The sequence below is a fragment of the Pecten maximus genome, chromosome 7 (assembly GCF_902652985.1).
Source record: "Pecten maximus chromosome 7, xPecMax1.1, whole genome shotgun sequence".
In the NCBI taxonomy this organism is placed as follows: domain Eukaryota; kingdom Metazoa; phylum Mollusca; class Bivalvia; order Pectinida; family Pectinidae; genus Pecten; species Pecten maximus.
This window is the reverse complement of record NC_047021.1, coordinates 43,466,371-43,494,057: the sequence shown is the minus strand read 5'-3', so window position 1 is coordinate 43,494,057 and position 27,687 is coordinate 43,466,371. Positions and strand designations below refer to the sequence as shown.

General features: G+C 34.0%; 2 protein-coding genes across 2 annotated transcripts in view; one reads left to right on the top strand and one right to left on the bottom strand.

The window, feature by feature from the left end:
- Window positions 1–2,482, top strand: part of LOC117331235 (FYVE, RhoGEF and PH domain-containing protein 6-like) — a 56,346-nt gene extending 53,864 nt beyond the window's left edge. The window contains exon 20 of the mRNA XM_033889834.1: window positions 840–2,482. Coding sequence (XP_033745725.1) covers window positions 840–876 — 37 coding nt within the window. The 3' untranslated portion in view covers window positions 877–2,482. The remainder of the gene's footprint in view (window positions 1–839) is intronic.
- A 9,712-nt stretch (window positions 2,483–12,194) lies between these two features.
- Window positions 12,195–27,681, bottom strand: LOC117330923. The gene is made up of 7 exons (XM_033889484.1): window positions 27,589–27,681; window positions 21,953–22,067; window positions 21,321–21,367; window positions 20,754–20,945; window positions 18,763–18,931; window positions 13,826–14,122; window positions 12,195–13,320 (listed from the first exon to the last, which is right to left on the bottom strand). The coding sequence occupies exons 2-7, from the start codon at window positions 22,017–22,019 to the stop codon at window positions 13,091–13,093; spliced, it is 1,002 nt and encodes a 333-aa protein (XP_033745375.1). The 5' UTR covers window positions 22,020–22,067; window positions 27,589–27,681; the 3' UTR covers window positions 12,195–13,090.
- Window positions 27,682–27,687: the final 6 nt, after the last annotated feature.

Genomic DNA, 27,687 nt, shown 5'->3' with positions numbered 1-27,687 from the left:
TTCCCTGTGGGGGTTGAACTATCTCTTGCCGGAGTTAGACTGAAAGATTTTTTGGGGGAAAAAACGGATTTAAAAAAAAAAATTTTGTGCAAATGTTGAAAGCTATTAACACATCACTTTATGATTGTACTAGGGTGCTGATATTTGGTAAAAGAGTCCCTATGGAGTTACACTATCCCTTCTTGGGGTGAATGCTCACATTAGACAATTTATACTGGTCCACATTTTTCAAGGGAGACAACTCTGATAAGGATAATATTTTATATAGAAATATGTCCAAAAGCAATTAGATTTGTATTTACATTTTGTAATATATTCATTCAATCTACAACAGCATAGCTTGTCTCCCGAATGTTTGTCAATAAATAATTCATATATATATGAATTGGTATGGTTATGAAAATTGCATGAATTCACAAAACACAATCTGATCAATTAAACACAATAAATATTATTAATGCAATTCGCGAAACCATTCCAATTAATATACTGTATATTAATTATTTATTGACAAACATTTGCGAGACGAGCTATGCTGTTCTCCAACAGCTCTTGCTAAAGATGATCTTGTCCCTTCAAATAGTTTTGAAGGATACTTGCCTTTAGTTAATAAGGATGATCTTATGCCTTAAATGGTTTTGAAGAATGATCTTGTAGTTTAAGTAATTTTGAAGGATGTCCTTGTGCCTTTAAATAACTTTGAAGAATTTTATTGTGCCTTTAAATAGTTTTGAATGATGATCTTGTGGTCTAAGTAGATTTGAAGGATGTTCTTGTGCCTTTAAATAGTTTTCAATGATGATCTTGTGCCTTTAAAAGATATTTATTTGCATTTTTAGATGGATTAAGGCCATGAAAGAAGCATCTGTGCCTTGAAATTAAGATGAAGCAACCAGCAGAAATGCAAGACTATTTTGAATGAGTTTAGCATGGAGAGATGGAGTAATTGGGCTAAAAACACTATCGTGGGGGACACCAGCATCCGATGGAGCAATACCATTTAGGGTGATCAGGCTAACAGAAATGGAACGCTACCTTGTATGAAATTGGCATCCCATGGTGTGATCAGGTGAAATGTATTCCCTCACTTTGGTTTGGGTCTCACATATAATGTACAACTGACAACAAGTGTTCTTGTTGGAAACTAGTTTCATTAGGAAATCTATCTGAACTGGAAACTTGTGTGTAACCAATTCAAGGGAACCTGGGATAACCAAAAGAACTCTGAGTTACCAAGGAAACACCAACCTTAAAGTAACCAAAGCATCTTGAGTAACCAAAAAAGCTAGGATTAACCATTGAAACCCAAGGTAATCAAAGGAACCAGGAGGTAACCAAGGGAACTCGAGTGACAACAGTAACTCTGAGTAACCCAGGAAACACAAAGTAACCCAAAGTAACCCAAAGTAACCCAAGGTAATCAAAGGAACCAAGATGTAACTAAGGGATCTCAAATAACCAGGGAAACCCTGAGCAACCAAGGAAACACAAAGTGACCCAAGAAAACCCAAGGAACCACAAGTAACCAAAGGAACTCTGACCAGAGAAACCCTGAGTAACCAAGGAAACTAAGTTTCCAGGAGAAGCTGGAGTAACTAAGGAAAATTTGATGAAAAGACATTACTCTATCGAGTCTCTGAGAAAACATCTGTGATATAATTCTTCAGGTTTTATGAAGAATTTTTGCTTTAAATTACATTTTGTTTGGCAATATGGCAGAGACCTAAATTTTGCTGGAACCATGGCTTTAAATTCAATTTTGCATGGCAAGGGCAGAGATCTAAATTTGGCTGAAACCATAAGAATGTTGTAAAGATGAGTTTATCTTTCAGAAATGACTAATCTGATCGGTGATAGAGAACTGAAGTTCTAGATCTGGACCAGATATCTTACAAAATGATGTTGTACATTTTTTTAAAAAGTGCTATAATTAATTTGTTACCTTGTTAAGCTTTGAACAATTCAAAATATTCTAATGTTAATTGCCTTAGCATTATTCATAACAATCAGTCAAGTTGCTCATATAGTACTCTGGGGCGGCCACAATGGATGCCTAGTCACAACACATAACAGGTCACCCTGTACCTCTGGAACACCTTTACGAAAGTACAAGATGTTGCAAAACTGATGATGTCATAGCAGAAGACATATTTATTGTCTATAAATAACTGCAACTGGTTGTAGTGATTTTTTTTTATATATAAATGAGGTTGTGATAAAATGACAAAAAACACATACTTTGATGATGTCATCAATTTTTGTGCACATTTTTTATGTGACTACAGGAGATATACTAAGCCATCATGATACATCTGCTTTACATGTAGAAATGCTTTCACCTAAAGAAAAAGAACTATTGTGTCTGAATCATTTATTTTTTAAAAATATTTCGAGCTTCATCATATACACATACATGATTTTAAATATCTGAAGCATAATGCTACATAACTTAGACATCATATATATTCATTCTGTTTTTACTATACAGACAAATATCTCGCCGTACCGTTATATAATTAATTGTCCAGTGTTTGTATGCAGTCGAATGCGGCTTTCTGATCGGTTGATTTTTTTTTTTTCATACCTCTATGAAAAAAATCCGAAAATGGCGCGAAATATGTGACATCAAAATACGGCCATTGACATTGCGTATTGATTTGTGAAAACGAATCCCTTGTAAAATCAGTTCAATTGTACATAAAACATTTTTAATTTTGTAAGCCAATTTCAAAAATTAATCATAAGCGTTGATGTCAATTTTTTTTAGTTTCATAGGGTAATGAACAAAAATTTGTTTGCAAACTTTTGTAAGAATCCGCTACGCGAATTCATAGAGTTTGCAAACAATAATCGAAAACTATCTCGTGTGTTGCTCTCTCTTTCTAGAAACTTTTACATATCGGGGAAATAATTTCCTATCATTTCTGGTCTGACAACAGACAACTAGAGATATTCTACTACGAATACTTCTACTTGATACACAGGGAGAGAGTTTTCTGATAACCTGTATATTATAGTGATTAAGCACAGAAAAACCTAATATTCCTTCTAGGAAACTTTACTTCTGTGAACAGGTATTTGCTCTGCTTGAAAGAACGCTTGCACAAAACACTATAATTATTTTTTACATGTCACAAATTGAAATCGTGTCACAAATTTTTTTTTTTTTTTTTTTAATAAAATTATTATTTCCGACTACTTTTATTCTGGTGACCTCAAGTACATTGTATAGATGTAGGATCTCCGTGATAATTGTTTCAGAACAATCAATATACTGCAAAATATTATAATGCGGTAGGTCTCCGACACAAAACTATTGTATACCCACGCGTGACTTACTTAGGTTAGTATACACATCGTGTGCCTCCAAGTTCGTGTTACACATGTACAATAACTATGCAAAGTTCTATCTTTCGTAATCATGTAAAGTAATATATTGATAATATATACCAAGACATTATGTGCAATAGATATGATATATAGTTGTACATATACATTTTGTGTAAATTATGTTCATAAAATTATTAACTACTCTGTCATAATGGTTTTTCCTTAAAACAGAAATATGTTTATTATTAATGTATACAGATTATATGTGAATTTTTGATTGATCATGAAAAGTGAAATTTAACTTAATTAAAATGAAATTTAACTTAATTAATCTATACATGTATTAGATATAAAATATTAACCTTGAGATTTCTTTAGAAACATAATTTAATTCAAAGAAAATTCATATGTATTGAAAATTTACATGAATGTTTGATTTAAAATTCTGTAGACATTAAGGAAGAAGTACAATGTAAAATAAGTGTCAGAATAACAATGATAGTAATAATTTCTTATTTGTTGCTATTCGTTGATATTTGAAACTATTCTGATAAATAAAAACAAAATAAGAGGGGTAACAGTGACGATCCCTGACACACTCAAAGTTCATGGCAAAGTATGATATATGTTTGTTTTTAACATTGTCTGGCGACCACCAAAACTGAATGTAAATTGTGCAACTTACCATGAAGGTTCTATGTTGTATATCAACTAATAGTGAAGAGGGATTTATGTCTTTTACACAGCTTAATGTGTACATAGAGAATACATGGTCAGTGTCTCGCCAAGGCTCTTTCTTTCTTTACCCTCGCCAAAAATACAGCTTATATTTTAAGACACTGACCATGTATTCTATTTATCCTGCAACAGTCATAAAAAATAATCATTTTGAAGTGAAATGGTATCAATAATGATCCAAATCTGTTCGCCTTTTAAATGTTGCTTCACTTGGAAGTAGGTCAGTCGAATTGACGCACGTGCTAAGATTCCAAAATACAGCTGTTTTCCGTCACTGCCGTATACAGCAAAAATATATATGGTGGTCGTATTCCGACAATGCTTTGGCAGTTGCAGGATAAATATATATATATATATAATTAGTCATGTTTACCTTCATTATCATAGGTCTTCAGCAGTTAAATTATCAACCCAAAGCTTAAGGTCATTAATACAAACATAAGTACAATATTGTTTGTTGTTTTTCTACTAAACTAATGTATGTTATCGTATGCAATTTACTTGTGTCTTGATAAAGGAACAGATTGCCTTGAAATTTGACAAATTTAATTGTCTATACTGTCATTATTACTACACAACCAAGTATCTTTTTCTAGAAAAACACATCTAGCAAAAAATTTTTTGTTAGGATCAAGAACCTATATTGGACCATACCGTCGTTATTACTAACTAGACCCAATATATATAAAGATTTGAAACATTCAGAATTAGAACCTTTTTCATTTATATATACTCATATTATGACCAATTGACACAAGTACAATGTTGCGTCTCTATACCATTTCAAGTTTTCCATAAAAATTTCATAAATCATCGTAATATTGCTTGCAATTTCAAGGGCTTTTCCATAGATTTACTGCTTCAGTTTTTGGCAATGCATAGTGCAATTCATTCAGAATGATACGAGTTTGGAAAGAAAACATGCATATTAAGAAATATCATGATCATATTACATTTTGAAAAAATTAAAGATGTTATATAAACTAAGGTAATTTTACTGGTGTGACATATTGTGAATAAGTCATTCAGAATGAGAGGCAGTCATTGAAATAAGGGATGAAATAGAAATATATCTGACATAATAGTCGTGTAATTATTGTATTTACATATAGATTATGTAAATAATGTATAGCATGCCAAATTTAAATCTACAGAACCTATTTTACCATTGTTATAAATAACATTGTATACTTTTTAAAGAATTTTCAGATAAGAATTTGAACAATTTATATAATGCACAATTTATGAATCTATTGTTCTTCGTTACTTATATGTTATATTGTCTATGTTATGCATATTTAATTATGTTGTATATGCTTTTTTTAGTGTTTTTGTTTAATACCTGGTAGCTTTGATGTTATTTACAGAACAGCTGGGCTTTGTATATGAAAGTGTGTGGGACTTTATTTCCTGTTTAAAGACTGTACAAATTCATTTTCTGAAATAATATTTTGTTATTTTAACTTTTATGGAGAGGTGGTCTGTTGATTAATCCAAAAACAATTAAAATTAGTATGCTTCAAAGGATGAACCTTTATCAAGAGAAATTCGGGATATAGAAGTCAGATAAATATATTTCATAAATGTTTTTGTTTCATTTAAGATGATTAAAACAAAAATTTTGGTTGTCATACTTAGAAACAAAAGGTATTTTACATATGAGATAGTGAAAATCTTTTCTTCTGTGAACCGTTTTGCAGGTTTTGGCTGGTTGACCAGATTATTCGTAAGAAAATAATGATAAAAAATTATTTTTTGAAATACAATGTAAATAAAAACTCAGAAATTTTTTAGAAATTAAATTCAATTAAAAATTAAAATGCAGATTAAATTGAATTAAAATGCAGATTAGAAAAGTAAATGATATACATATGTATGTTTATATTTTGTGTAAAGCTCAGTGTAAGTAAGATATAAGTACTATTATTAGTTTGTTATAGGACATCTGATTTACCATTAATATATATCAATGTATAAATCCCCGTTAAGATATGTAAAACATACCACATTTTACACACCATTCTATGTCGTAAGGTGTATTTAAGATTCAATATGACAATAATGAATTTCTGAGATATGGACATTGAAACGAGGGGATAAGCTAGATTAGTCATCATTAGTACACAGGCGTCCCCATCTGGTAAGTATTTATAAAAAAAAAACTTACTCACTACCCTTACTATATCAACAATGTGTTACACTTGATTATCGGACGATGCATCGACTGTGGAATGAAAGTAAGCTATTTATCTTAGAGCTGTTTTCAAACAGGCAGTTTGATTGGTTTACAATTATAGTAAGTAGTGCTTACATAGCTGTTGACCAATCAGATTGCCCATTGCAAAACCACTCTAAAATAGGTAGTTTTATTCCATTCAACAGCCAATGCATCGTCTGCTAGCATGACCACTTTTGGTCCATTTTCTCATCTTTAAATCATTGTCTCGAAGACAAAAGAAAATCATGTGTCAATATTTAAGGATTCTAAACCACGATATGTTACTTAAGTTTGTTTGCATTTGATATTTTAGTCTGATTTGAAATGAAATTCAAAGTGAATCAAATCTCACCCCCCACTTTCGACTTTTTGAGTGTTACACCTTGATATGGTATGCGTAGTGTCAATTTTTTTTTCTATAAATAGTAACGAGAAGCAGACACCTGTGGTTATTACTAGTTACCGTGTGCCATTGTTGTTAGTATAGTGACATTCTTTGCTGAATGTTTTTTTTTTCACTTTGTGATGTCATCATGTGTAATGATTATAGGTGCTATTAGGATTGTTTGGTAAGATAGGTCCACAAGTTCTGTCAAAACTGTCTTTCTCTATCAAAATTTTCTGACTTGAGCAAGTCAACCACACCAAAAATTTTCTGACTTGAGTAAGTCTACCACACCAAAAGTTCTCTGACTTGAGTAAGTCTACCACACCAAAAGTTCTCTGACTTGAGTAAGTCTACCACACCAAAAGTTCTCTGACTTGAGTAAGTCTACCACCCCAAAAATTTTCTGACTTGAGTAGGTCTACCACACCAAAAATTCTCTGACTTGAGTAAGTCTATCACACCAAAAAATTCTCAGACTCGAGTAAGTCTACCACACCAAACATTCTCTGACTTGAGTAAGTCTACCACTTGCAGTACCATATGGTAAATCTCCATCAATATTGACTTCATGATGGAGTACGAGGTCTTGTCAGTGTATTTTTACACATCGATATCAAGTGTATTTTTACACATCGATATCACACACAGTAGGATTCATATAATGTATATATGATACTGAATGATAAAAACTTAGATAGACTTTGAATATATTCTTTGTCTGAGATTGGAATCGGTTCTTTATGCTACTTCAATTCTATTTTATTTTTTTTTTTTTAAGTTTTTCGAAATTATATGCAAATTATAAGATACTTTGTTTTTTCCCATTGCCAGTAGATTTATGCTGAAGGTATAATTGTTATGTATGATAGTACATATTTATTTAACATTGTACCTAATATATAGCGATGTGTTGTACAGAAGGATAAATCCTTATTGATCCTTATCGTCTTACCAAGGATGTGCCAAACCTGTTGATGAGGAGGGAGTGTTAGCCTGCTGAATATAGGTATTTGTCGTCACATATTGGTCTATAGGGATATGAAGTTGTGTTTAATATCTCGTCTTAGCCTTATTTGTCCTTTTATAAGCTTATTGGGCAGCACATAAGGGGTGGGCTTATTGCGGGACAATAAGATAGCATCTGTTGGTATTTTTCACTGAACTGCAGTACAAATGGCTGGGCTTATTGAAAGATAACGGCTTCTTGTGAGAGAAAAATGTCATAACAGACTTGGTAAAAAGATTAACCGGTGTTTCTAAATACCCTGGGTTATTGATCATCACATGGGGCATTGATGGGCTTATTACTGAATAAAAGTGGTCATAGGAGTGGTGTGTCGAGATATGTAACCTGTTACCTCATTCACACGGCCTTGACTTTCTCTGACGTGAGGACGAAATGATCCAAACATCAAGAAGAAGTGTTTCCCCCTAAATCTACGCATATTCTTGTCTAGATGTCAAAACACACAAACGAAATGTCAGATTTTTATTTTGGAAAAGTAATGACATCAGTGTTCTCTGTCACGTATCAACATAGATTATGACGTACACGCCGTGCTGAAAGCCTGGCATCAACGTGTTACAATGATTTTTTCCTGACAAAATATTTATGAAAAAATGCCTTCTACTGAAGTTTTTTAACTTTTTATTTTTCCAAGATTTTTCTTTTCTTTTTTTTTTATAGTGAGGAACTTGGATTGTTTTAACCAAAAGACAACAAGTCTTAGTTTTGTTTTTTAAAAGAAAATAATAAGAAATAACAGTTGCAAGATCTCGTAAAACGGACATCAAAATATATCTAATTCACGATTTCGCCATCTAGAGTACTTCTGTCCGGTGCTGTTGGATTACAGGGCTCCCGATTCATCACGTGAGATTATAGAGGTGGAGAGTGAGAGGTTGTTTGCCTGGATATACCTTTTCTAACTGAATAATTTGTATGCATGCATATCATATGTTAACTATCACATGAACTCGGCTGTGTTAAGGATATGTTATGAACCCAATAAATTTCATTAAATGTGAATCATTGTTGTTTTGACTTAAGAGAAACTATAGAATTTGTTTAAACTGTGTAATGGAATCTGAATCACCATGGTTATAATATATAAGCAGTTTTACATCAAAGAATAATGGTATCTTGAATTAAAGATGTAATTTGCATATGTGTTTTTGATAACCATTGACAGACCGCGCTATACCTCAATGTAAGCTCATATCTGGTGAAAACATCGTCCCTTACAGGAGCTTATAGACGAAGTCACCTACGTATACTCTGTAAAAATCGAATTTGGCTTCCTCATCCTAGAATCTGATCGGCGATATGTCAGTGTTGGTCTACGTCCTAGTTTTACTTGTCCTAGTCGACCGTACCTAATACCTGAGGAATTACGGTTGGTAACTAAATCTACATTACTTGAGGTTTGTCATACTCCTTTTAACTTTAGGATGCAAAGGCTTACTGATTTCCAAATGCATGAAGTATCCTAAATAGTATGGGATACAGGCTACGGGGGCACATAATACCATGGTCCTCTGTCAAGTAGGACACTGGCAATGAAAATCCTTTATGATTTTAATGGTGTCGGAGCTGTCGTGTTGGATCCAAACATTGTACTTTACAATGCTCTTATGCCTCGAGTCGATCTGACATCGTACATTGTCCCGCGCTTGCCGATAGATCAAGATCTTGTAGTCACCATCATCACTGATGTAACCAGTGATATTTGGTATGTGCCACGAGATATTGTCCGAGGGTATTCCATGTCTAACTTTGGAAGTCACAATTATCTGCACCCGCATCTAGTTAGACAAAAAGTGACTTGGCCCCTTCTGGTGAGATCTGGCTCATCTTTCACACCCTGAGCAAAGGTGTTGCGAACAGTAAAGTGCGCTTTTATTTTGTTAGCCAGCGCCCTATCCTTTACGTCTCGCACTGGTGTTCAAACTTTTGGTCCTTGGATTCCATTCAGACAGGCTGTTACTATATTCTAACGACTGACTCAATGGCATTAATGGAATGGATGGAGGTTAGTTGTGTTTTGATAAAAACAGCCATTGCCTTGAAACGTGTGTGATATGGCCTCGGAACATATCTGGATTTAGCTGAGGTGATTCCAAATCTGGTAAACCGTGCCCAAATCCTCGATGAACAACAACATTGTCATCTTTCACCAGCCAGGAGAGACTAGCCATGATGGCTTTGTAATCTCATCATTATCGCTTCAAAAGAAATGTCCTACCGTTTCCAGAATGTAACTTTAAGATTTAAGGCTGATTTACTTCAAATAGTTCCGATTCTTCTGGCCACTTTGGAAGATTCTCTGGAACTCTTAGGAATAAAGATACATGTACCGTACGTATGACAGTCGCCCGCTTGCCAAAAATGCTTCAGAGAACACTGTTGTAATCCAGAATGTTTTTTATCTTGAGTGTAAATAAAAGTGTCAATAGAGGACGAAGAATGTGAATGAGATAATTTCTAGAAAATGTCATACTTGTCCTTTCTTTACAATCTGCATCATCAAGAGAGAAGAAATTCAGTGTAAAGGAAGACTGCCGCTTTGATAGCATGTGTGATATCCCCAAAAGAACATTGATGATTTCCTTTGATATAGAAGGTCGATGTAAATTCAACATTTTGTTTGTTTTTGGTCTGTTTTTGTTTAACGTCCTATTAACAGCCAGGGTCATTTAAGGACGTGCCAGGTTTTGTAGGTGGAGGAAAGCCGGAGTACCCGGAGAAAAACCACCGGCCTACAGTCAGTACCTGGCAACTGCCCCACGTAGGTTTCGAACTCGCAACCCGGAGGTGGAGGGCTAATGATAAAGTGTCGGGACACCTTAACCATTCGGCCACTGTAAATTCAACATTTCTCTTTCATCAGTGCGTATTTCAACGTTTAATGTTAAAATCTTTCCATATGAAATGATGTGAACATATACGTGAAGACCAAGGACACCACAGTTTGTGATGAAAGGTGGTTGGGTGTTTTTTTGGGAGCAAAATGGTCGAGTTTTGATTGAAATTTTTCAAATATAGTGCAAATGGCATGGGAAGACTGGCCATAAAATATATCCTTTATGGATAATAATAGGATGTTCCGCCACATATCGTTATCAACACCAACACTTTGATCTTCATGTTGCGGCTTTGATTTCTGATAATTCTTGAAATACCTCGCACACATCTCAATCTCTTGACCATCAGTCAAGTTATTGCCATCTACCTTTAAATCACCCAGCAACCAATAGTACTGGGGAAATCTTATGTTTCTACCTTTGAATTTTGTTGTTGTTGTGCAGTTTTAAGCTTATAAGTCTAACGTCTTTCCTACATTAGTATCATTTCATCATATTTTAACAAAAGAGGAAATCAGTATAAATAGCATGAAGCTAACAATTGAAGGTTTTTGATGGAAAGTGAAAAGTGATTAGTTAGAATATATAAAACTTCAAATGCATATATTTACCATTGTATGGCACTGACACTATATAACCCTACCAATTCAGTTGCGAGTTCACCAGCTTATGAACTGCCAACTGAAATTTGAATTTGAAAAAATTTCAAAAAAAAATCGCACGACAAATAAAAAATCGCAGATGGTAAATATAAGCATTGAACGGCTTTCAGTTGGCATTCATAGTCAATATGAATGCCAACTGGACAGAGGCAAATTCAACATGAAGCGCTAGTGCGCTTCATGGAATTTGCCTCTGTCCAGTTGGCATTCATATTGACTATGAATGCCAACTGAAAGCCGTTCAATGCTTAAATGGCGTACAAAGAGGTGCGTCTACATATCATCTTCAACATGATATCCCAGAGTGATCTTGGCGCCTTGTTTTGAATGACCTTTTCTCTAGTTTTTTCCAGCCTTTCCACTTTTCCTCTTAATAATTTTATAACGTGCAAAGTTTGAGAAATACACCTCCAGTACTGGTCATGAAATAGTGAAAACAAACTTCAACTGTCAAAAACTAAGTCGACTGTCTGTCGACTATTTGTTTTTATCAGACACTCAAAATTAATTGGCCTATCTTGGAACCAAGGATCGACATATCAACTTTAGCATATCCTTCACGCAGAAATATCAATGACAACCTTCAACTATCAAAATTCAAAATAACTGCCTGACGGTCATATTTTCCCCCGAACGATCGGACTCAAAAACCATTTAATTACAGTTAAATTAAGTTGATTATACAAAGTTGTTTGTTATAAGAAACACAAAAGTTGACGAATTCCAAATCTAAATGTAATTGTCTTGCGAAAATTTAACTTTATCAAATATCTCGCGAAAGAAATTCTTGGAAGAAATTTTAACACGGGGAAATATCATTACGCACTTTCCTAAAACATAAGATTGTGATCTGAAGTACGTAGTCTCTTAAGCCCCTCGTACGCTAAACAAGTGATTAGATTATGTTGATATGGTTTGTTTCGAAATGGTTGTGATTTCTTTAAAGTTCACGAATTTTTCAGTATTTGCCATAGAAAAAAATTTCAAGACGATGTTTGCAATAATATACATGTATTTTAATAAATTAGTTTTTCACACACCATTATTATTTCATTATATCCTAACCAAAGTAGAAATCAGTTAAAACATTCTGAAGCAACAAATGAGTTATAAGTATTCATGAAAAAGTAAAAAAAAAAAAAAAAAAGTGAGACTGTGCTGGTGCTAGTATATTTCTTATGCCTCTAGCGTACAAAGACATATCATCTACCGCAGAGTTCCAACGGGGATCTTGGTGCCCGCCATTGAATTATCTGTATTGGTTCTCTATAAGACTGGCTTTTCCTCCTCTTTCCCGTCTCACCTTCATCATTTTAAAACACGAGTAACCTTCATATGAAGTTTGAAAAATATCCTTCCGGTATTGCCAAGAAATAGCGACAATAAACTTCATCTGCCAAATTTCAAGATGAAAACATGTCGGCCATTTTATTTTCTGACCAGACTCAAAATGAATTCGGTATATTTAGTGACAAAGGGGAACCTACAGTAAAAATTAAGCTTGAGAAATATCCTGAATCCATTACTTCACAAAAAAGCGTCAAGAAGAATTTACTTCATAAAGAATCGTTAACAAGAAATGCTTACGAACGAACGGGCTACCTGAGGATCATGGACGAAGGGCAATTTTAATAGTTCATTATCATCATCAGATGGTGGGCTAAACATGAACTAAATATACCCTAGTATAACCTTAATGATTACAATACTCAAGTTGATAGTATATTGTTTGTTACTCTATTTTTAATATATATTTATCAATGAAACATCAAATGATCAAAAAATCATGTTAACTCTTTACCTTGCTCCTGTTAAGCAGATCATTTTTACTAAACGTAAAAACCCACATGTATAGCAGATACAAACTTAGTCATGGATTATGAATCTATGTCATACATATTTTGTATTGTGCTGGCATTCGTTATAGGAAGGAGGTGGTACATCCGGAAGTAACGCAGCGGAGGACGCATTTGGGGGCGGGGCAATGTAAGAATCCATTTCATTATCCACATTCGACAGGGAAACGGAAGCAGAGGAATTACAGCTATTGTCCACATATGACGAGGGAGGGAATGTTGGAGGATCCAATTCATTGAAACATAGCATGGACCTAGATTCCTCTGTAAAATATAAAATGAGAAAAAGGAATATACTATGTGTATAATATGTTTTGATATTATATTCAATGAAGTCTTAATTTACTCTGAAATGTCCGTTATACATGTATCTGGTAAATGATTGACTATCCCGTTTGACCTCATGTGTCGATAAGCTTTACCTAGAGATTCATATTTGATTGACCACACAGGCTGACCTCAGGTGTCGATAAGCTTTACCTAGAAATTTATATTTGATTGACTACCCCGGCAGACTTTAAGTGTCGATAAGCTTTACCTAGATATTCATATTTGATTGACTACACAGGCTTACCTCAGGTGTCGATAAGCTTTACCTAGAGATTCATATTTGATTGACTACCCCGTCTGACTTTAAGCGTCGATAAGCTTTACCTAGATATTCATATTTGATTGACTACACAGGCTTACCTCAGGTGTCGATAAGCTTTACCTAGAGATTCATATTTGATTGACTACTCCGACTGACTTAAGGTGTCAAATAACTTACCTAAAGATTCAAGTGAACCCAAACTGACGGCATCAGACGGATTCGCCACAGTGTATACTCCCGGCTCGCGGGTCACTACAGTCTCTCTATACTGTAGGCTAGGGTCGGGCTCCTCCTCCTCATCCTCCTCTTTATCACAGCTCAGGCAGTCACAACAGTGTGAAATGCTGTTACAAATACTACACAGGGTATCACAGACTCTGGAAAATCCTACTCGAAGAAGAACCGGACATGTTGCGATGGTAAAAAAGAATAAACTTCCAAATATAACCCCTAAAATATCTGCAGTGGATGATCCTGAAAAAAAATAATAGTAGGAGTTCATTTTTGAAAACTGGATGCATTTATTAAAAACAACATGCCATTGGAGCGATTGTACACACAGATTAACGGATATAACGTGTGTTCATTATAATGAAACGCAATATTGAATCGAGATAGAAGATTAAATCAGATATCTTAAAATGAAATGAATCCAAGAACTAGCAAAGAAACAAGATGATTGTGTATTTAACAAACGTAAATAAAACGACCGTTGGATAACAGTCGGCTGTTCGTTCCAAGTTGTTTGATGCCGTTGATCATGAGGTTTGAGAATCGTCTTTTGTTTCATATATATAACACGACCTCGGTTAAGGGGATATTTACGATAAGGAAACAAGAAACGTGACTTGTTTTAACAAAGACAGCATATATACTTAGGTCTTTGGCTTTACTAAGTACACTAATATTGTATCCTTTTTTATCTTGAGGACATAGCCATGCAATACATGAAATAGCCACTTAATATAAAATTCAGGCATCCAGGCCTGCGTTCACAAAGTCTACATCACGTGAAATGTCAGGGGCAGTAAAACTCACAAATTCCATTCTATCGACCCCATCTACCCGGTGGTCGTCCTTTCTTATGACCTTTCATCGAAATTTGGTTTGTTTCTGTTTAACGTCCTATTAACAGCCAGGGTCATTTAAGGACGTGCCAGGTTTTGGAGGTGGAGGAAAGCCAGAGTACCCGGAGAAAAACCACCGGCCTACAGTCAGTACCTGGCAACTGCCCCACGTAGGTTTCAAACTCGCAACCCAGAGGTGGAGGGCTAGTGTTAAAGTGTCAGGACATCGGAAACCACCAATACATATGTAAAGCATTTGCATTCGCAAGATTTGCATAGTGATTCATCTTCGGGTTTCAGGAGGATATATAGTGGTAAGCAGGACCCTCTTAATTAAATATTAGACATTTAACAATTAAGGACGACATCGTTTCCTCAGAATAGCAGTGAAGAACCGTACACCCAGAGGGGTAGACACACTCCTTACTGTTGTGTCATAGCTGTATTCGACACCCAGAGGGGTAGACACACTCCTTACTGTTGTGTCATAGCTGTATTCGACACCCAGAGGGGTAGACACACTCCTTACTGTTGTGTCATAGCTGTATTCGACACCCAGAGGGGTAGACACACTCCTTACTGTTGTGTCATAGCTGTATTCGACACCCAGAGGGGTAGACACATTCCTTACTGTTGTGTCATAGCTGTATTCGACACCCAGAGGGGTAGACACATTCCTTACTGTTGTGTCATAGCTGTATTCGACACCCAGAGGGGTAGACACATTCCTTACTGATGTGTCATAGATGTATTCGACACCCAGAGGGGTAGACACACTCCTTACTGTTGTGTCATAGCTGTATTCGACACCCAGAGGGGTAGACACACTCCTTACTGTTGTGTCATAGCTGTATTCGACACCCAGAGGGGTAGACACACTCCTTACTGTTGTGTCATAGCTGTATTCGACACCCAGAGGGGTAGACACACTCCTTACTGTTGTGTCATAGCTGTATTCGACACCCAGAGGGGTAGACACACTCCTTACTGATGTGTCATAGCTGTATTAGACTAAATAAATTCATGACAATAAACAAATCATGAACAGTAATCACATCAGGCTGCTTTGAAATTCCCAGCAACAGTAGGCCACTCAGCTACCTCAAAGTGAATGAGGAACGGGCGTATTGTTGCTATCAGTAATAGAAGGAGACACTACATTGTCGTCGCTTCTCGAAACTAGACTTCATTACCTACCTCTAGTCAAACCATTCTAGTTGTGAGTGTAATGAACGCAATTTAGAATAATCGTGTTTCGTAACATGTCTTATGGTTGGGAATACGAGTGTAATAATGTAGCAATCTAAAATTGTTTAGTAAGTGTATCGAAAAGGTAAAAAAAAAAACGGAATCCTAGTTAAGGAACTACATTATTGTACGGGTAATTCGACTTTAAATCAAGTCCTATGAATCAAGCCAGATTTGTAGTGTCTAAAAGTAACATTCTGCAACGGGCGTTTGATGGTAACATGTAGTTTAATCTTCGTCTCTCGAAGACCCATAACGTCACTACTCTCCCCAACAATAATCGGCTCATTCCCCGAACACCAATTCTGGCGAAGACAAAGGGAGGTGTTATTGTAGGAAGTTCTTTGAAGTTTAGTTATAGTCTGTTTCAATATGGAATACTAACTCAGGTAAAAAAAAAAGGGGTAAACTCAGGTAAATAAAACAGATATATTTGTCTATATACAAAGCTCTATCATATAGATGATTTTACTAGTAATAAAAATGAAATGACAATATGATATGAATATAATATATAAATAAAAAATCAAATTTTCAAAGCACTATGCCTAACTATATATTTATTATTAATAGAAACAATATCACATTTCAATATATATATTTAAATAAATAAAAATCAGAAGCTTTTTTCTAAATTCAAAGCACTAAATATATATATTACTATTTATAATGACAATATTAGATTAAAAAACATATATATAAATAAATACAACTAAACTAAAAAATGAAAAGTGATTTTATACCTTAAAATACTACCTTTACATTGTTTGTATTACTTTAGTACAATACAAATATATAATCACTTTACAGAATATTATGAATATTGATATAAAGATATCAGTATAAGTTGTAAGACAACACTAATGTGAAGAAAACTATGCTTTGGGAATGCATGTGCATGAGGTAGGATGCTGAATCGGCGTAGGTCATGATGTCAATGGTTCCATTCTAACCAAGATGCAGGAGCTCGGATGCTGAGTCGGCGTAGATCATGATGTCGATGGTTCCATTTTGGTAGCGGTCCTTCAGGGTTGCCAGGCCTCAGCATCCTCTGTATCTTCTAGGGCCTGGAACCAGGCGTCCTCAACACGTTCCAAAGGAATGAGCGGCAACACAGCAGCACGGCGGACTACGAGTCTCACGTCGTCGTTGTCACGGTACAGCATCTAAAGTCCGGTTGACTGGGCCTTTCTCCATATACACTGGGTGAAGTGGAAGAAGCAGCCTTTGATGTCGATGCCAGGGAAGACACCTCTGATGGCGTTGTGAGCGGCGATCTCAAAGTCAACGAAAGCTGTAGTCGGTTGGTAGGGAATGTGGAAATGTGTCATGTGTTCTTGCAGCAAGGTGACCTGGAAATAGTGCGTAGATGATAGGAGTCATAATACCGTCAATCTGTGCATGGATGCTGTATATATGATGAAACGGTGAAGGACATGTGTAGAAGGTACCGTCGCTTAAGAAAACGGCAGAAGCTGCAAGGTCGGCGAGGTTCTCTAATGTAGCGAATGCGAGGATTCTGTTGTAGCCTTCACCGTCGCCAAAAAGCAGGAATGGTTCACCAGTGGATGTCTGTGTCCACGTTGATGTCGGTCATGGTCTGTCACCACTTCAGCGAATATGTCTGTAGATGAAGCCGTCATGTGAAAGGTTGCGTCCGCCTCTTCTGTTGATGATTAACTTAACGTTGACCTGTGCGTTCGCCATTCCGTGTATGATAAACAAAAAATATTACTACTAGCCTAACTAAACCTGAAACAGATACACACTTACAGGAATATAACAATAATTCTACAATAACTGATCTATAGAGTAATTATATGAAAAACTAACCATATCTGGAATAAAAACAATACATGTATAGCTATTCGAAGAAAATCTGTACTAATTAAAGCTGAAACAGATACAACTTTAAAAGAATATTACAATAATTCTATAATAACCGATCTATACAGTATTATATGATAACAAATATGAAAAACCTAATACAATATATGTTTAGCTATAACTCTATGTAAGTTAAAATATAAACAAAAACTATTCCTACTCACTAAATCTGAAACAGATACAACTTTTATATAATAGTACAATAATTCTACAATAACTTAATTATAAATACAAATCTGAAAAGCGTACAGTTAATCAATATGAAAAAAAATACAGTCTAACTAATATACAATTGCTGTACAGTGAAAAAATTATGAATTTAAGATTCAGTTATTGTGCCAATTCAAATGTTAATAATCGGATAATAAAAAATTATATATTTACACTATACAACAAAAAATGATACAAGGCTGAAATAATATAAAAGATGTAAATTGAACAATTCTATATAAGTATTTCTTAAGTATTTACACTAAATCTAAAAGCAAACACAAATTATATCAACTTATTAATAAATTTAACAAAATGTTAAAGTTTTACAGAAAATATGATTCAAAAGTATTCAACGGTACAATTGTTGTACAATTCAAGATTCAGAACATATGTATGCCAAGATGTTGATAATTCAAATATCAGAGCAAAATATGATGATTTTCCAAAGTTCACTTCAGTTTTATACACGATTTCTGAAACAGTTTGGCAATCATTAACACCTGTTAATGATTTTCTGATCACCTATCAGGTGAGTTGATTTACAAAAAATGTACCTGTGTTCTGATATACCTGTGTTCTTACACTGAGAACATTTCTGTAACAGACTATAACTCCCTATCAACACACCTTAACCCCTATGTAAACACCCCACCCTAACCAGAGTTGGTGTTCGGGGAAGACCCCAAATAATCCACCTACCATCAGGGAATTTGCCAGTTGTATCACCTGCATCTATATAGACGGCGATTCTAACTTCAGGAGTGTAGGACGCTAATCTGGTATAGTTGGAAGTAATCTGTAGGTAGAGTAGCTTATAACCATGTTTGCAAAACTTTATTTTCCTACGTAGGGCACTGCAGCTATATATCTGTAAATAAAAAGACAGCAGCGTGAACAAGATTCACAATTTGTGTTTGTAAAGACAAATCATGGTCAAAATTAAACCATCCGATGGGAAGAAAAGAGCATTGCATGGGTCTAACCACTCTAATTCTCATATTGAGTAGGTGACTTTACCCGTGTTTAACCTAGATCTGTATGACACTTGTCGTATATGAAGCATATGACCCATATGACGCTTACTCTTTCGGAACACCTGGTCGTATTATTGTGCATTTGAAGGATATCCATGCAAATTTACAATTTTTTCGGATCTTGCCCTCGATGGTTCGATTTGGAGTTGGAATGATGTTTTTTTTATTATGGCGTTTTCCTCCTTTGTGTTTTTTACGCAACAACAATGTTCTTTACCAAAAGTTCAAACAACTCATTAATGTACTTCGCATAATGTTATTGGCAAAAAGAATACATATTCATAGTTTAGTTAAAGGAGTGAAAAAAGCATAGTGTTAGTATTTCAACCAAATCTTAGAAATGGAAATTTGATTGCGGATGACTACGAGAATGCACTAAATGCGTTTACATTTAACGACAAATGTTTTATCAAGACAGAAGTGCGGTGTTCAGAGTATGTTACACAACGAACATGTAGTAATTCTGGCTTGAGAGCATTTTATAGCTAAACCAGTAATTGGAATATGAGAGAATTTGTACCAGGTTAGTACTTGGGTTTGGAGAGCATTTTCAACAGGTTAGTCGTGGTGTTTGGATAGTATGTTTCAACAAGTTGGTAATGGGGTTTGGTGAGTATGTTTCAACAAGTTGATAGTGGGATTGGAGAGTACCAGTGTATTTATGGTTATAAACATATATATATAGGTTTTTGCGGAAAATATACGGAAACGATAAAAATGCATAATATCAAAAAGTAACAATAATGATGATATTTTTTCTATATATGTATAGGGTTTAAAAAAACAAAAACAAAAATAAGAAATAAGAAATGGCATCAGGGACATTAGTTTTTCTTACTTTCTTTTTATTAACTTACTCTTAAATGTTTGATAGTTGCTGCTATTTCGCAAGATACATATAAGTCGAGATTATTCTAAATACGAAAAAGTTTGAGGTATGAAAGACTTGTTGAAAAGCTTATAATTCAGTATCGGTACACTATAGCTGTTTGGATTTCTGAAGTTGTGTTCTATACACTAAATATAGTTCACATCCGTTTACATTAGTGACGATGCTGCTTCTTAATTATACATTCATTTAATTTTCACTCGGAGATGGAGGACTATTGTTACACAACATCATTGTCTCTTCATTGTGAAAGGCCCATTGTGATATACAAAATGTACACTGTACTACTTTTTTTATATAATTGTAATAATATGTAGTTTTGTTAATATATTTAACGTTTTCAGACAGAAATAAACTATTGATATAATAGAGGGGCGGCCGCGGTGGCCGAGTGGTTAAGGTGTACCGACCCTTTATCACTAGCCCCCTAACCAAAGGGTTGCGAGTTCGAAACCTACGTGGGGCAGTTGCCAGGTACTGACCGTAGACCGGTGGTTTTTCTCCGAGTACTCCGGCTTTCCTCCATCTCCAAACCTGGCACGTCCTTAAATTACCCTGGCTGTTAATAGGACGTTAAACAAAAACAAACAAACAAAATTGATATAATAACATACTTCGTTGATCTCTCGATCGATCCAGAGATTAGAGCGGAAACAGACCACTCTCTCCATTTTTGTTTGTTTGGAGATCTGTCAGCTCTTGCCTGTCGCAATCTATATGCAGATGCAAATTGCTTACATCCCTCTTGTATAACTCAAACTGCTTACCTTTAGAGGATCACCGCCGTATTCTGAGTATATCCCAAGTAAAAATCCACAGGTGTCTAACAGATATTTTTCGATGGTAAAACATATCGTTACACTGACAACCTTGGCCCGGACTCCTACGCGACAGTAGTTTGGTAGTTTTTGTCCCTTCCATTCTATTGACCAAGGCGTTCTATATTCCAAGTTATAAATCTGAAATAATTTTACAAAATAGACGATAGAAAATATTTACAATTTCAGGGACAGTTCCGGATTACAGTTGCAATGTGATTATATCTCATTTCATAACCAAGTAATATATTTAACTAAAATCAAAACTTGTCTCAAATAACCATTCTATTTACCAGAGCTGAGAACCCCACTCCATAAACGTGAAATAGATATTACAATACCTGATAGATAGATAAATAAATAAATAAATAAATAAATAAATGTTACCTTTTACAATTTAAGCTACAGCTCCAAACTACAGTCGTAATGGGATTTAAAATAAATCATGTCTAAATCACCCTGTTCATTTAATCACCAAAATAATATATTTCAGCTAAAGTAGCAGTGAGTTCTTACCTTAGAATTACACATATAGTCATTCAGTGTGACGTTTTTGACAGCATCTGTCAAAATACAGATTGGCGTCGTTAAAAAATCGTGATACTAAAACAAGAAACTGTATCATAATTCAAACTACATCCTTGATTTCATACCTGTAACTTAATACGTCAATCTAATAACAATTATACTGATTGGCGTTTTATTTAGCCAATAGCCGACACAGGCTAATTTATATATATGGGTCCACAGCATATTCATTATAAGGATCGGACACCTACAAGCTTCACACAACTTTTGAAGAAAAACTTTGGTGGCTAAAATCATTTCTAATATCGCAAAAACGAAAAAAATCATAAAATATCTTTTTGACAGTTGTTTTGTTTTTCATTATTTTTTTTTCTTTTGTTTTTCGTTTTTTCCTTATAATTATCTTAAAATATACTGTACTTGAATAGAAGTTTCATTCAATAATTATTTCAAAACTACCATCAAATATACGTCGAATAGAACAAAGAATAATAATATTGAAGATTAAAAATTTAAGACCTTTTATTGGTCTGATCAATTCATTTCGAAAAACTGAAGTCCATGTTTAGAAAATATCAAGATAATAAAATACTTACCCATGTAATGACGTATTCACATACCTGTATGGTAAACTATCAGTGCGATTGATATTGCAAAGATACCAGCACTGCCTGCCGGTCCATTCATCTTTCCATTCCTTTACATCAGACAACAGAACTTGATGTCAAGGGATATCTATAAAAATAAGAATACTTTTTATGAAATTTGTATTGTGTTTTATCGGTTTAAATATAAGTTTATATGGATCTAGTGAGGCCAGTGAATTTGAAATCTACTGAACATTAAAAAAAAAAAAACTAAAAGAATGTACAGAGGCATTAAAAAAGATGAAGAAAAACAAAAGTCCGGGTACAGATGGCCTTTCAGTAGAATTTTATGATAAATTATGGCCAGAGATAGGAAACATAGTTGTGGAATCATTAAATGAGGCATATCAATATGGGGAGCTCAGTGAAACACAAAAAAATGGATTGGTATCGTTAATTTATAAGAAAAATGAAATACACAAATTAGAAAATTGGAGACCGATAACGCTTTTGAACATAGACTACAAAATATCAGCGCAGGTATTAGCAAATAGATTAAAAAAGGTTATGCATAAAATAATACACACTGACCAAAACGGTTATATTAAAAACAGATTTATAGGATTTAATATTAGACAAATACAAGATATTATTGATTATTCAGAAAAATTTAATATAGATACATGTATTTTATTTCTTGACTTCAAAAAAGCTTTTGATTCGATAGAATGGGAATTTATGTACGCATGTTTAGAGAAGTTTGGATTTGGGGAATCATTTATTCATTGGGTAAAAACACTTTATAAAAATATTAGGGGAATGGTTAAAAATAACAATTGGTTGACAGGGGACTATGGAATTTCAAGGGGAATAAGACAAGGATGTCCACTTTCTTGCTTAATTTTTGTTATTGCGGTCGAGGTGTTAGCTATAAAAATAAGGATTGAGCCAAATATTTCGGGATTTAAACTTAAAAGAAGGCACGTAAAGATAGCACAATTAGCGGACGACACAACATTATTTTTAAAATATGGTGACATTGAAAACGCAATAAAAGTTGTAAAAGAATTCGGGAAGTTATCAGGACTAGAACTAAATGAGGGTAAAACAGAGGGTCTATTATTAGGACCCAACAAGCGGAGAAATATCTTGCATACTGGTATTAATTGGCGAGCAGAAGTAAAATCGCTTGGGATATATTTTGGAACTAATAAGAAAGTATGTAGTAACTTGAATTGGCAAGACAAAAAAACAACGGTAGATGAAATGTTAAAAAACTGGAAGAAAAGAAAACTCACAATGATTGGGAAAATATTAGTGGTGAATTCTTTGATCATTCCAAAAGTTACTTACCTAGCTAATGTACAAACGATTGAAAACAATAATATTAAGGAACTAGAAAAGAGCATACATGAGTTCGTATGGGATGGTAAACGGGAGAAAGTTAAAAGAAAAACTCTAATAGGAACATATGAAAAGGGAGGACTGAATATTAGAGATATTGAGTCCCATATCAAAATGATGAATATAACTTGGATAAAAAGGCTAGTAGACAAAACTGATTCAAACTGGAAAACAATTCCCATTGATCTTCTTAACAAATTTGGTCAAAATCTTCTTATTTTTAAGATGAACATTGATAAGATAGATAATCTCATTACTAGAAATGAGTTTTTACCACCCTTTTATAGAGGTATTTTAGATTCATGGATTAGCATTAATGGGGGGTATAGAAAAAAAAGTTCTAACTTTGCAAATATTCGTCAGGAGGTTATATGGGGAAATAGAAATATTAAAATTAAAGGGAAATGTCTATTGATAGATAATTTCATTGCGAGCGGGCTGATATTTATAGATGATATCCTAAATGAAAATAATGAAATAGATGAAATAAATATACTACATAAACTGAAAAATAAACGAAACTGGATTAGTGAAATAACGCAATTGAAAAAAGCTATACCATTCGAATGGAAGCGGACAATTAAGTCACAGATATCAAAACATACAAAAGTTAAAACAACAGCGCAGATTCAGATTTATGATAAAAGAAACTCAAAATATGTTGCAGTTGAACAACTTACAAATAAGAGTGTATATGACATACTTGTTTCTCACAAATTTGAGCAAACACATTGTAGGCAATTGTGGAGAAATACATTTGATATAGCACATACACAAACTTACATTGATCTTATGATTTTTATATTTAAATGTTTAGCAGACAACAAACAAAAAATATTCAGATGGAAACTATTTCATATTATCCCGGCAAAATGGCATCTTTATAGATGGAAAATAGAAGAAGACGAAATGTGTCATGTATGTAAAATACAAGAAAATTATTTACACTATTTCATAGAATGCAAATACTTGAATGAATTTTGGCAGCAAATTGAACATTTATTCCAAGGTTATGGATATACAATAAATCCTAGAAAATTACATTACCTTATCATGGGGTACAAAAATCAGCATACTAACTGTAAAGAATTGAATATAACTTTTACACTAATAGGCTATACAATATTCAAAACTTATCATCGAAGTGATCAAAAAAAGAAATCAATCAATATTTTAAGAATTTTCAAAGAAGAATTATTATTAGTTGGACAGACAACAATTATAAAAAAGAAGGGAATAATTAAATATTTTATTGACAATATAAAGGTCAATTAAATTAATTAACATATTTGACGATTAAGAGTCAAACATTGAACAAGACTGGTCAATGATATCGATTGCTCGGAGGATGTGGTAAGAGTTGATATGACCAACACGGAGACTGAGCTATTGATATGATTGTCCAGTCTATTATAGAGGTATATATGTATATACATATATATATAACCTTTGTTTGTTTTAAAAGAGACACAATGTTGATGTAACCAAAGGTTATCCATGCTGGTAGGGGGCTCCCCAACCGCTGGAAAAAACTTTGTTCGCCTTTCTTCTTTTTGTTTGTTTCTAGATTTCAATATTATAAAAATTATTACTAACAAAACTATCAAAATTAACAACACGTAAATTTAACCGAGTGAGTGTGAAAGAGAACGCATGAAGATGTCCTGAAAGAGAGAAAAGAAAGTGACACTTTACTGTTGTTTATATATATAAAACATGTGAGTATGAAAGAGAGCGGCAGAGTATACTAGTTAAGAGTGTAAATTAAATCAAGAAATATTAAAAGAAAAAGAATATGATGAATGAAAAAAAAAAGAAGAAATATTAATAATAATATTAATAATTATTGTACGATGATGAAATGGCTCGGTGCTCTAAATAGCACCAGATACTTCGATGTCAGATGAAAAAATATAGCACGTATGCAGTTACAGACATTTTAGACAATTAACGTCACGAACTAATAAATACTAACACGCACCTCGCAAGGTTTATCTATTTAAAAAAAAAGTATTATTATTTATTATTTGTATTGATGGAATTACCAAAGATGTGACTATATGAGCCAACTCTGAGTACGAAAAAAAAAAAAAAAAAAAAAAAAAAAAACTATTGTAAAAGTATTTTACAGTGAACATCATGGAACGGAAATTCTTTGACGAATACAAAACAATACATATCTGGGCAATCATATGCGTGAAGTTCTTTTCGTTTCCTACTTCTTAATATCGCTTTATTTACAAGATATGTCAGTAAATTTCTTTTTCTTATCTGTCCGAAACTTTAATTAGACAGCCAATGAAATTAATTTCAATAATTTCAAAGATCTGGAGGGAAAACCGATGGCGAACTCACATTGTCGAATTTCAAAGTTGCCTCCTTTACAATTCTGCATTATCGTCAGTCGGCCATTTTGTTTAAATACTATGAAGGCCAATGAGAATCTACATGCTTAATTCGAAAAAGATCACGGATACACCTCCTGTGAAATAGCAATACAAATTCAACATGATCTACAGTTAATAAATTTTCCCGTTCAACCTCATAAATCATGCATAGCTTTGACCAAGGGGAATCTATATATCAAATTTGTATGTCATAAATAATTGGCATAATTCAAAATAGTCTCATATCAGGCCTCTTTCAAAACACACAAAAATATTAATTTATTCATTGATTAAAGTATGAAATGAAATAAATGAATAATTAAATAAATAGATAAATTTTAATTTTACTACCCCGCAGTTACAAATGAAGCTGATGGAAACTACGTTATTTGGTCCTGGAGTCATACCACACCCATACACAAAAGTTTATAAACTGTGACAACCTCTAAATTTCTATCAGAAGCCAGGAAATGCCAGCAATTGTTTAAGTTGTGTTGTTTGTATTGTAATTATACATACGAAATTTCATAAAGTACTTTCTGTTGTTTTTCAATCCCCATTGAATTACAACAAGACTCTTAAGGGAAGTGAGGCTATGTAAGTGAAAATCAAAAACTGAATATTTACATTTCACAAATCAGGAACCTTTAAATTGTCCAAACAGAAGAAGGATTTCGCCATCATATTTCTCGTGACATATAAATCATCCAACAATTTTCATTTTAATTCACATAATGAAACAAAAGTTATGGCTCAAAATGTTTAGCTAATCAGAGGCTGAGGCGGTCATCTTAGAAGAAGACTAACAGTTATAAATCGGAGCGACATACAAAGACACACCAATGCTGATTTTCTTTTGGATTACCATTTCATTTTATGAACTATTCCATACGTTAAAAGTATTTCTAAATTTTATATTAATCGATACAAACGTTCAATATAGACAATTACTTACCAGCGCCCATTTAAGGACACAAAATGTTGTACCTTGTTGACGATTTGGCTACGTATTCAATAATAACCGAAACCAGAGACAAAAAGGATATACTACTGTCTCTTGCGAAACTCTTCCGGTAATCAGGCAATTATGAGAAAATGACGTAATCCCGATATAAATCTTTATTTATAAGGTTCTTAAGAAAAGCACAGTGTTATTCAATAATTTGGATTATTGATTAACATTTATATAAATGTTACTGAAAGACTTTCTTTTGTCATACCAATCGAAAACGGAAAAAAGGTGTTTTCATAGGCCCTGGACTATTCCTGTATATCGCTACCGACGTACATAAGAATAACAAGACTGTGTACTGTTTCACAACATATCGGTTCATTTTGAAATGCACATGCCCGTGTTAACTGATCGGCAACGAGTTAATCATAACTACCCGGTTCTATTGCCGTCATTTTTCTATTACCTATCATGTTCAATAGATTATCGATTTGTTTTCCAAATCATGTCAATACTAAGGTGTGTAGTGTGTGTACATTTGTGTGTACACGGGGTGTATTTACACGTGTGTCACATACGTCAACCTTGAATGGCCACACTGTTAGTTATTTTTAAATATAAACGTCCATGGGTATACACAAGCTTTCTTCACGTTGTCCTTTGTGTAAACATTTTTTGTACTACATAACAATACATGTCATGCATAAACACTACATTAACTATATGATTTGCATACCAGGAAGGTGTGAATATCACTGACCAGTGGTCAAATATTTTACAACGTTTCCGGAAACGCTGAGTGACCGCTGGTGACAAACATTTGGCCGACTTGACCAATGACATGATTTGGGTGGGGGTTTGAATTTACTTAAGTCAGAACCAGATAACAATATTGAGCAGGTGAGAGTGGAAAAAACACAACATACCTCATACTGGTATCAGTAGCCTATTCTGTCGGTAATGGCGAGTAGGTACAAGCATGATACCAAGACTGACCAGAACTGAGCAGGGCTGTCGTACGTTTT

Excerpts from the sequence above, each read along its gene's own strand:
- LOC117330923 (XM_033889484.1), bottom strand. The coding sequence starts at position 22,019 with ATGAATGGACCGGCAGGCAGTGCTGGTATCTTTGCAATATCAATCGCA. Across the intron at positions 20,946-21,320 it reads ACTATATGTGTAATTCTAAG|ATTTATAACTTGGAATATAG; the intron begins GTAAGAACTCAC and ends AAATTATTTCAG. Across the intron at positions 13,321-13,825 it reads GGGTTCACTTGAATCTTTAG|AGGAATCTAGGTCCATGCTA; the intron begins GTAAGTTATTTG and ends TATATTTTACAG.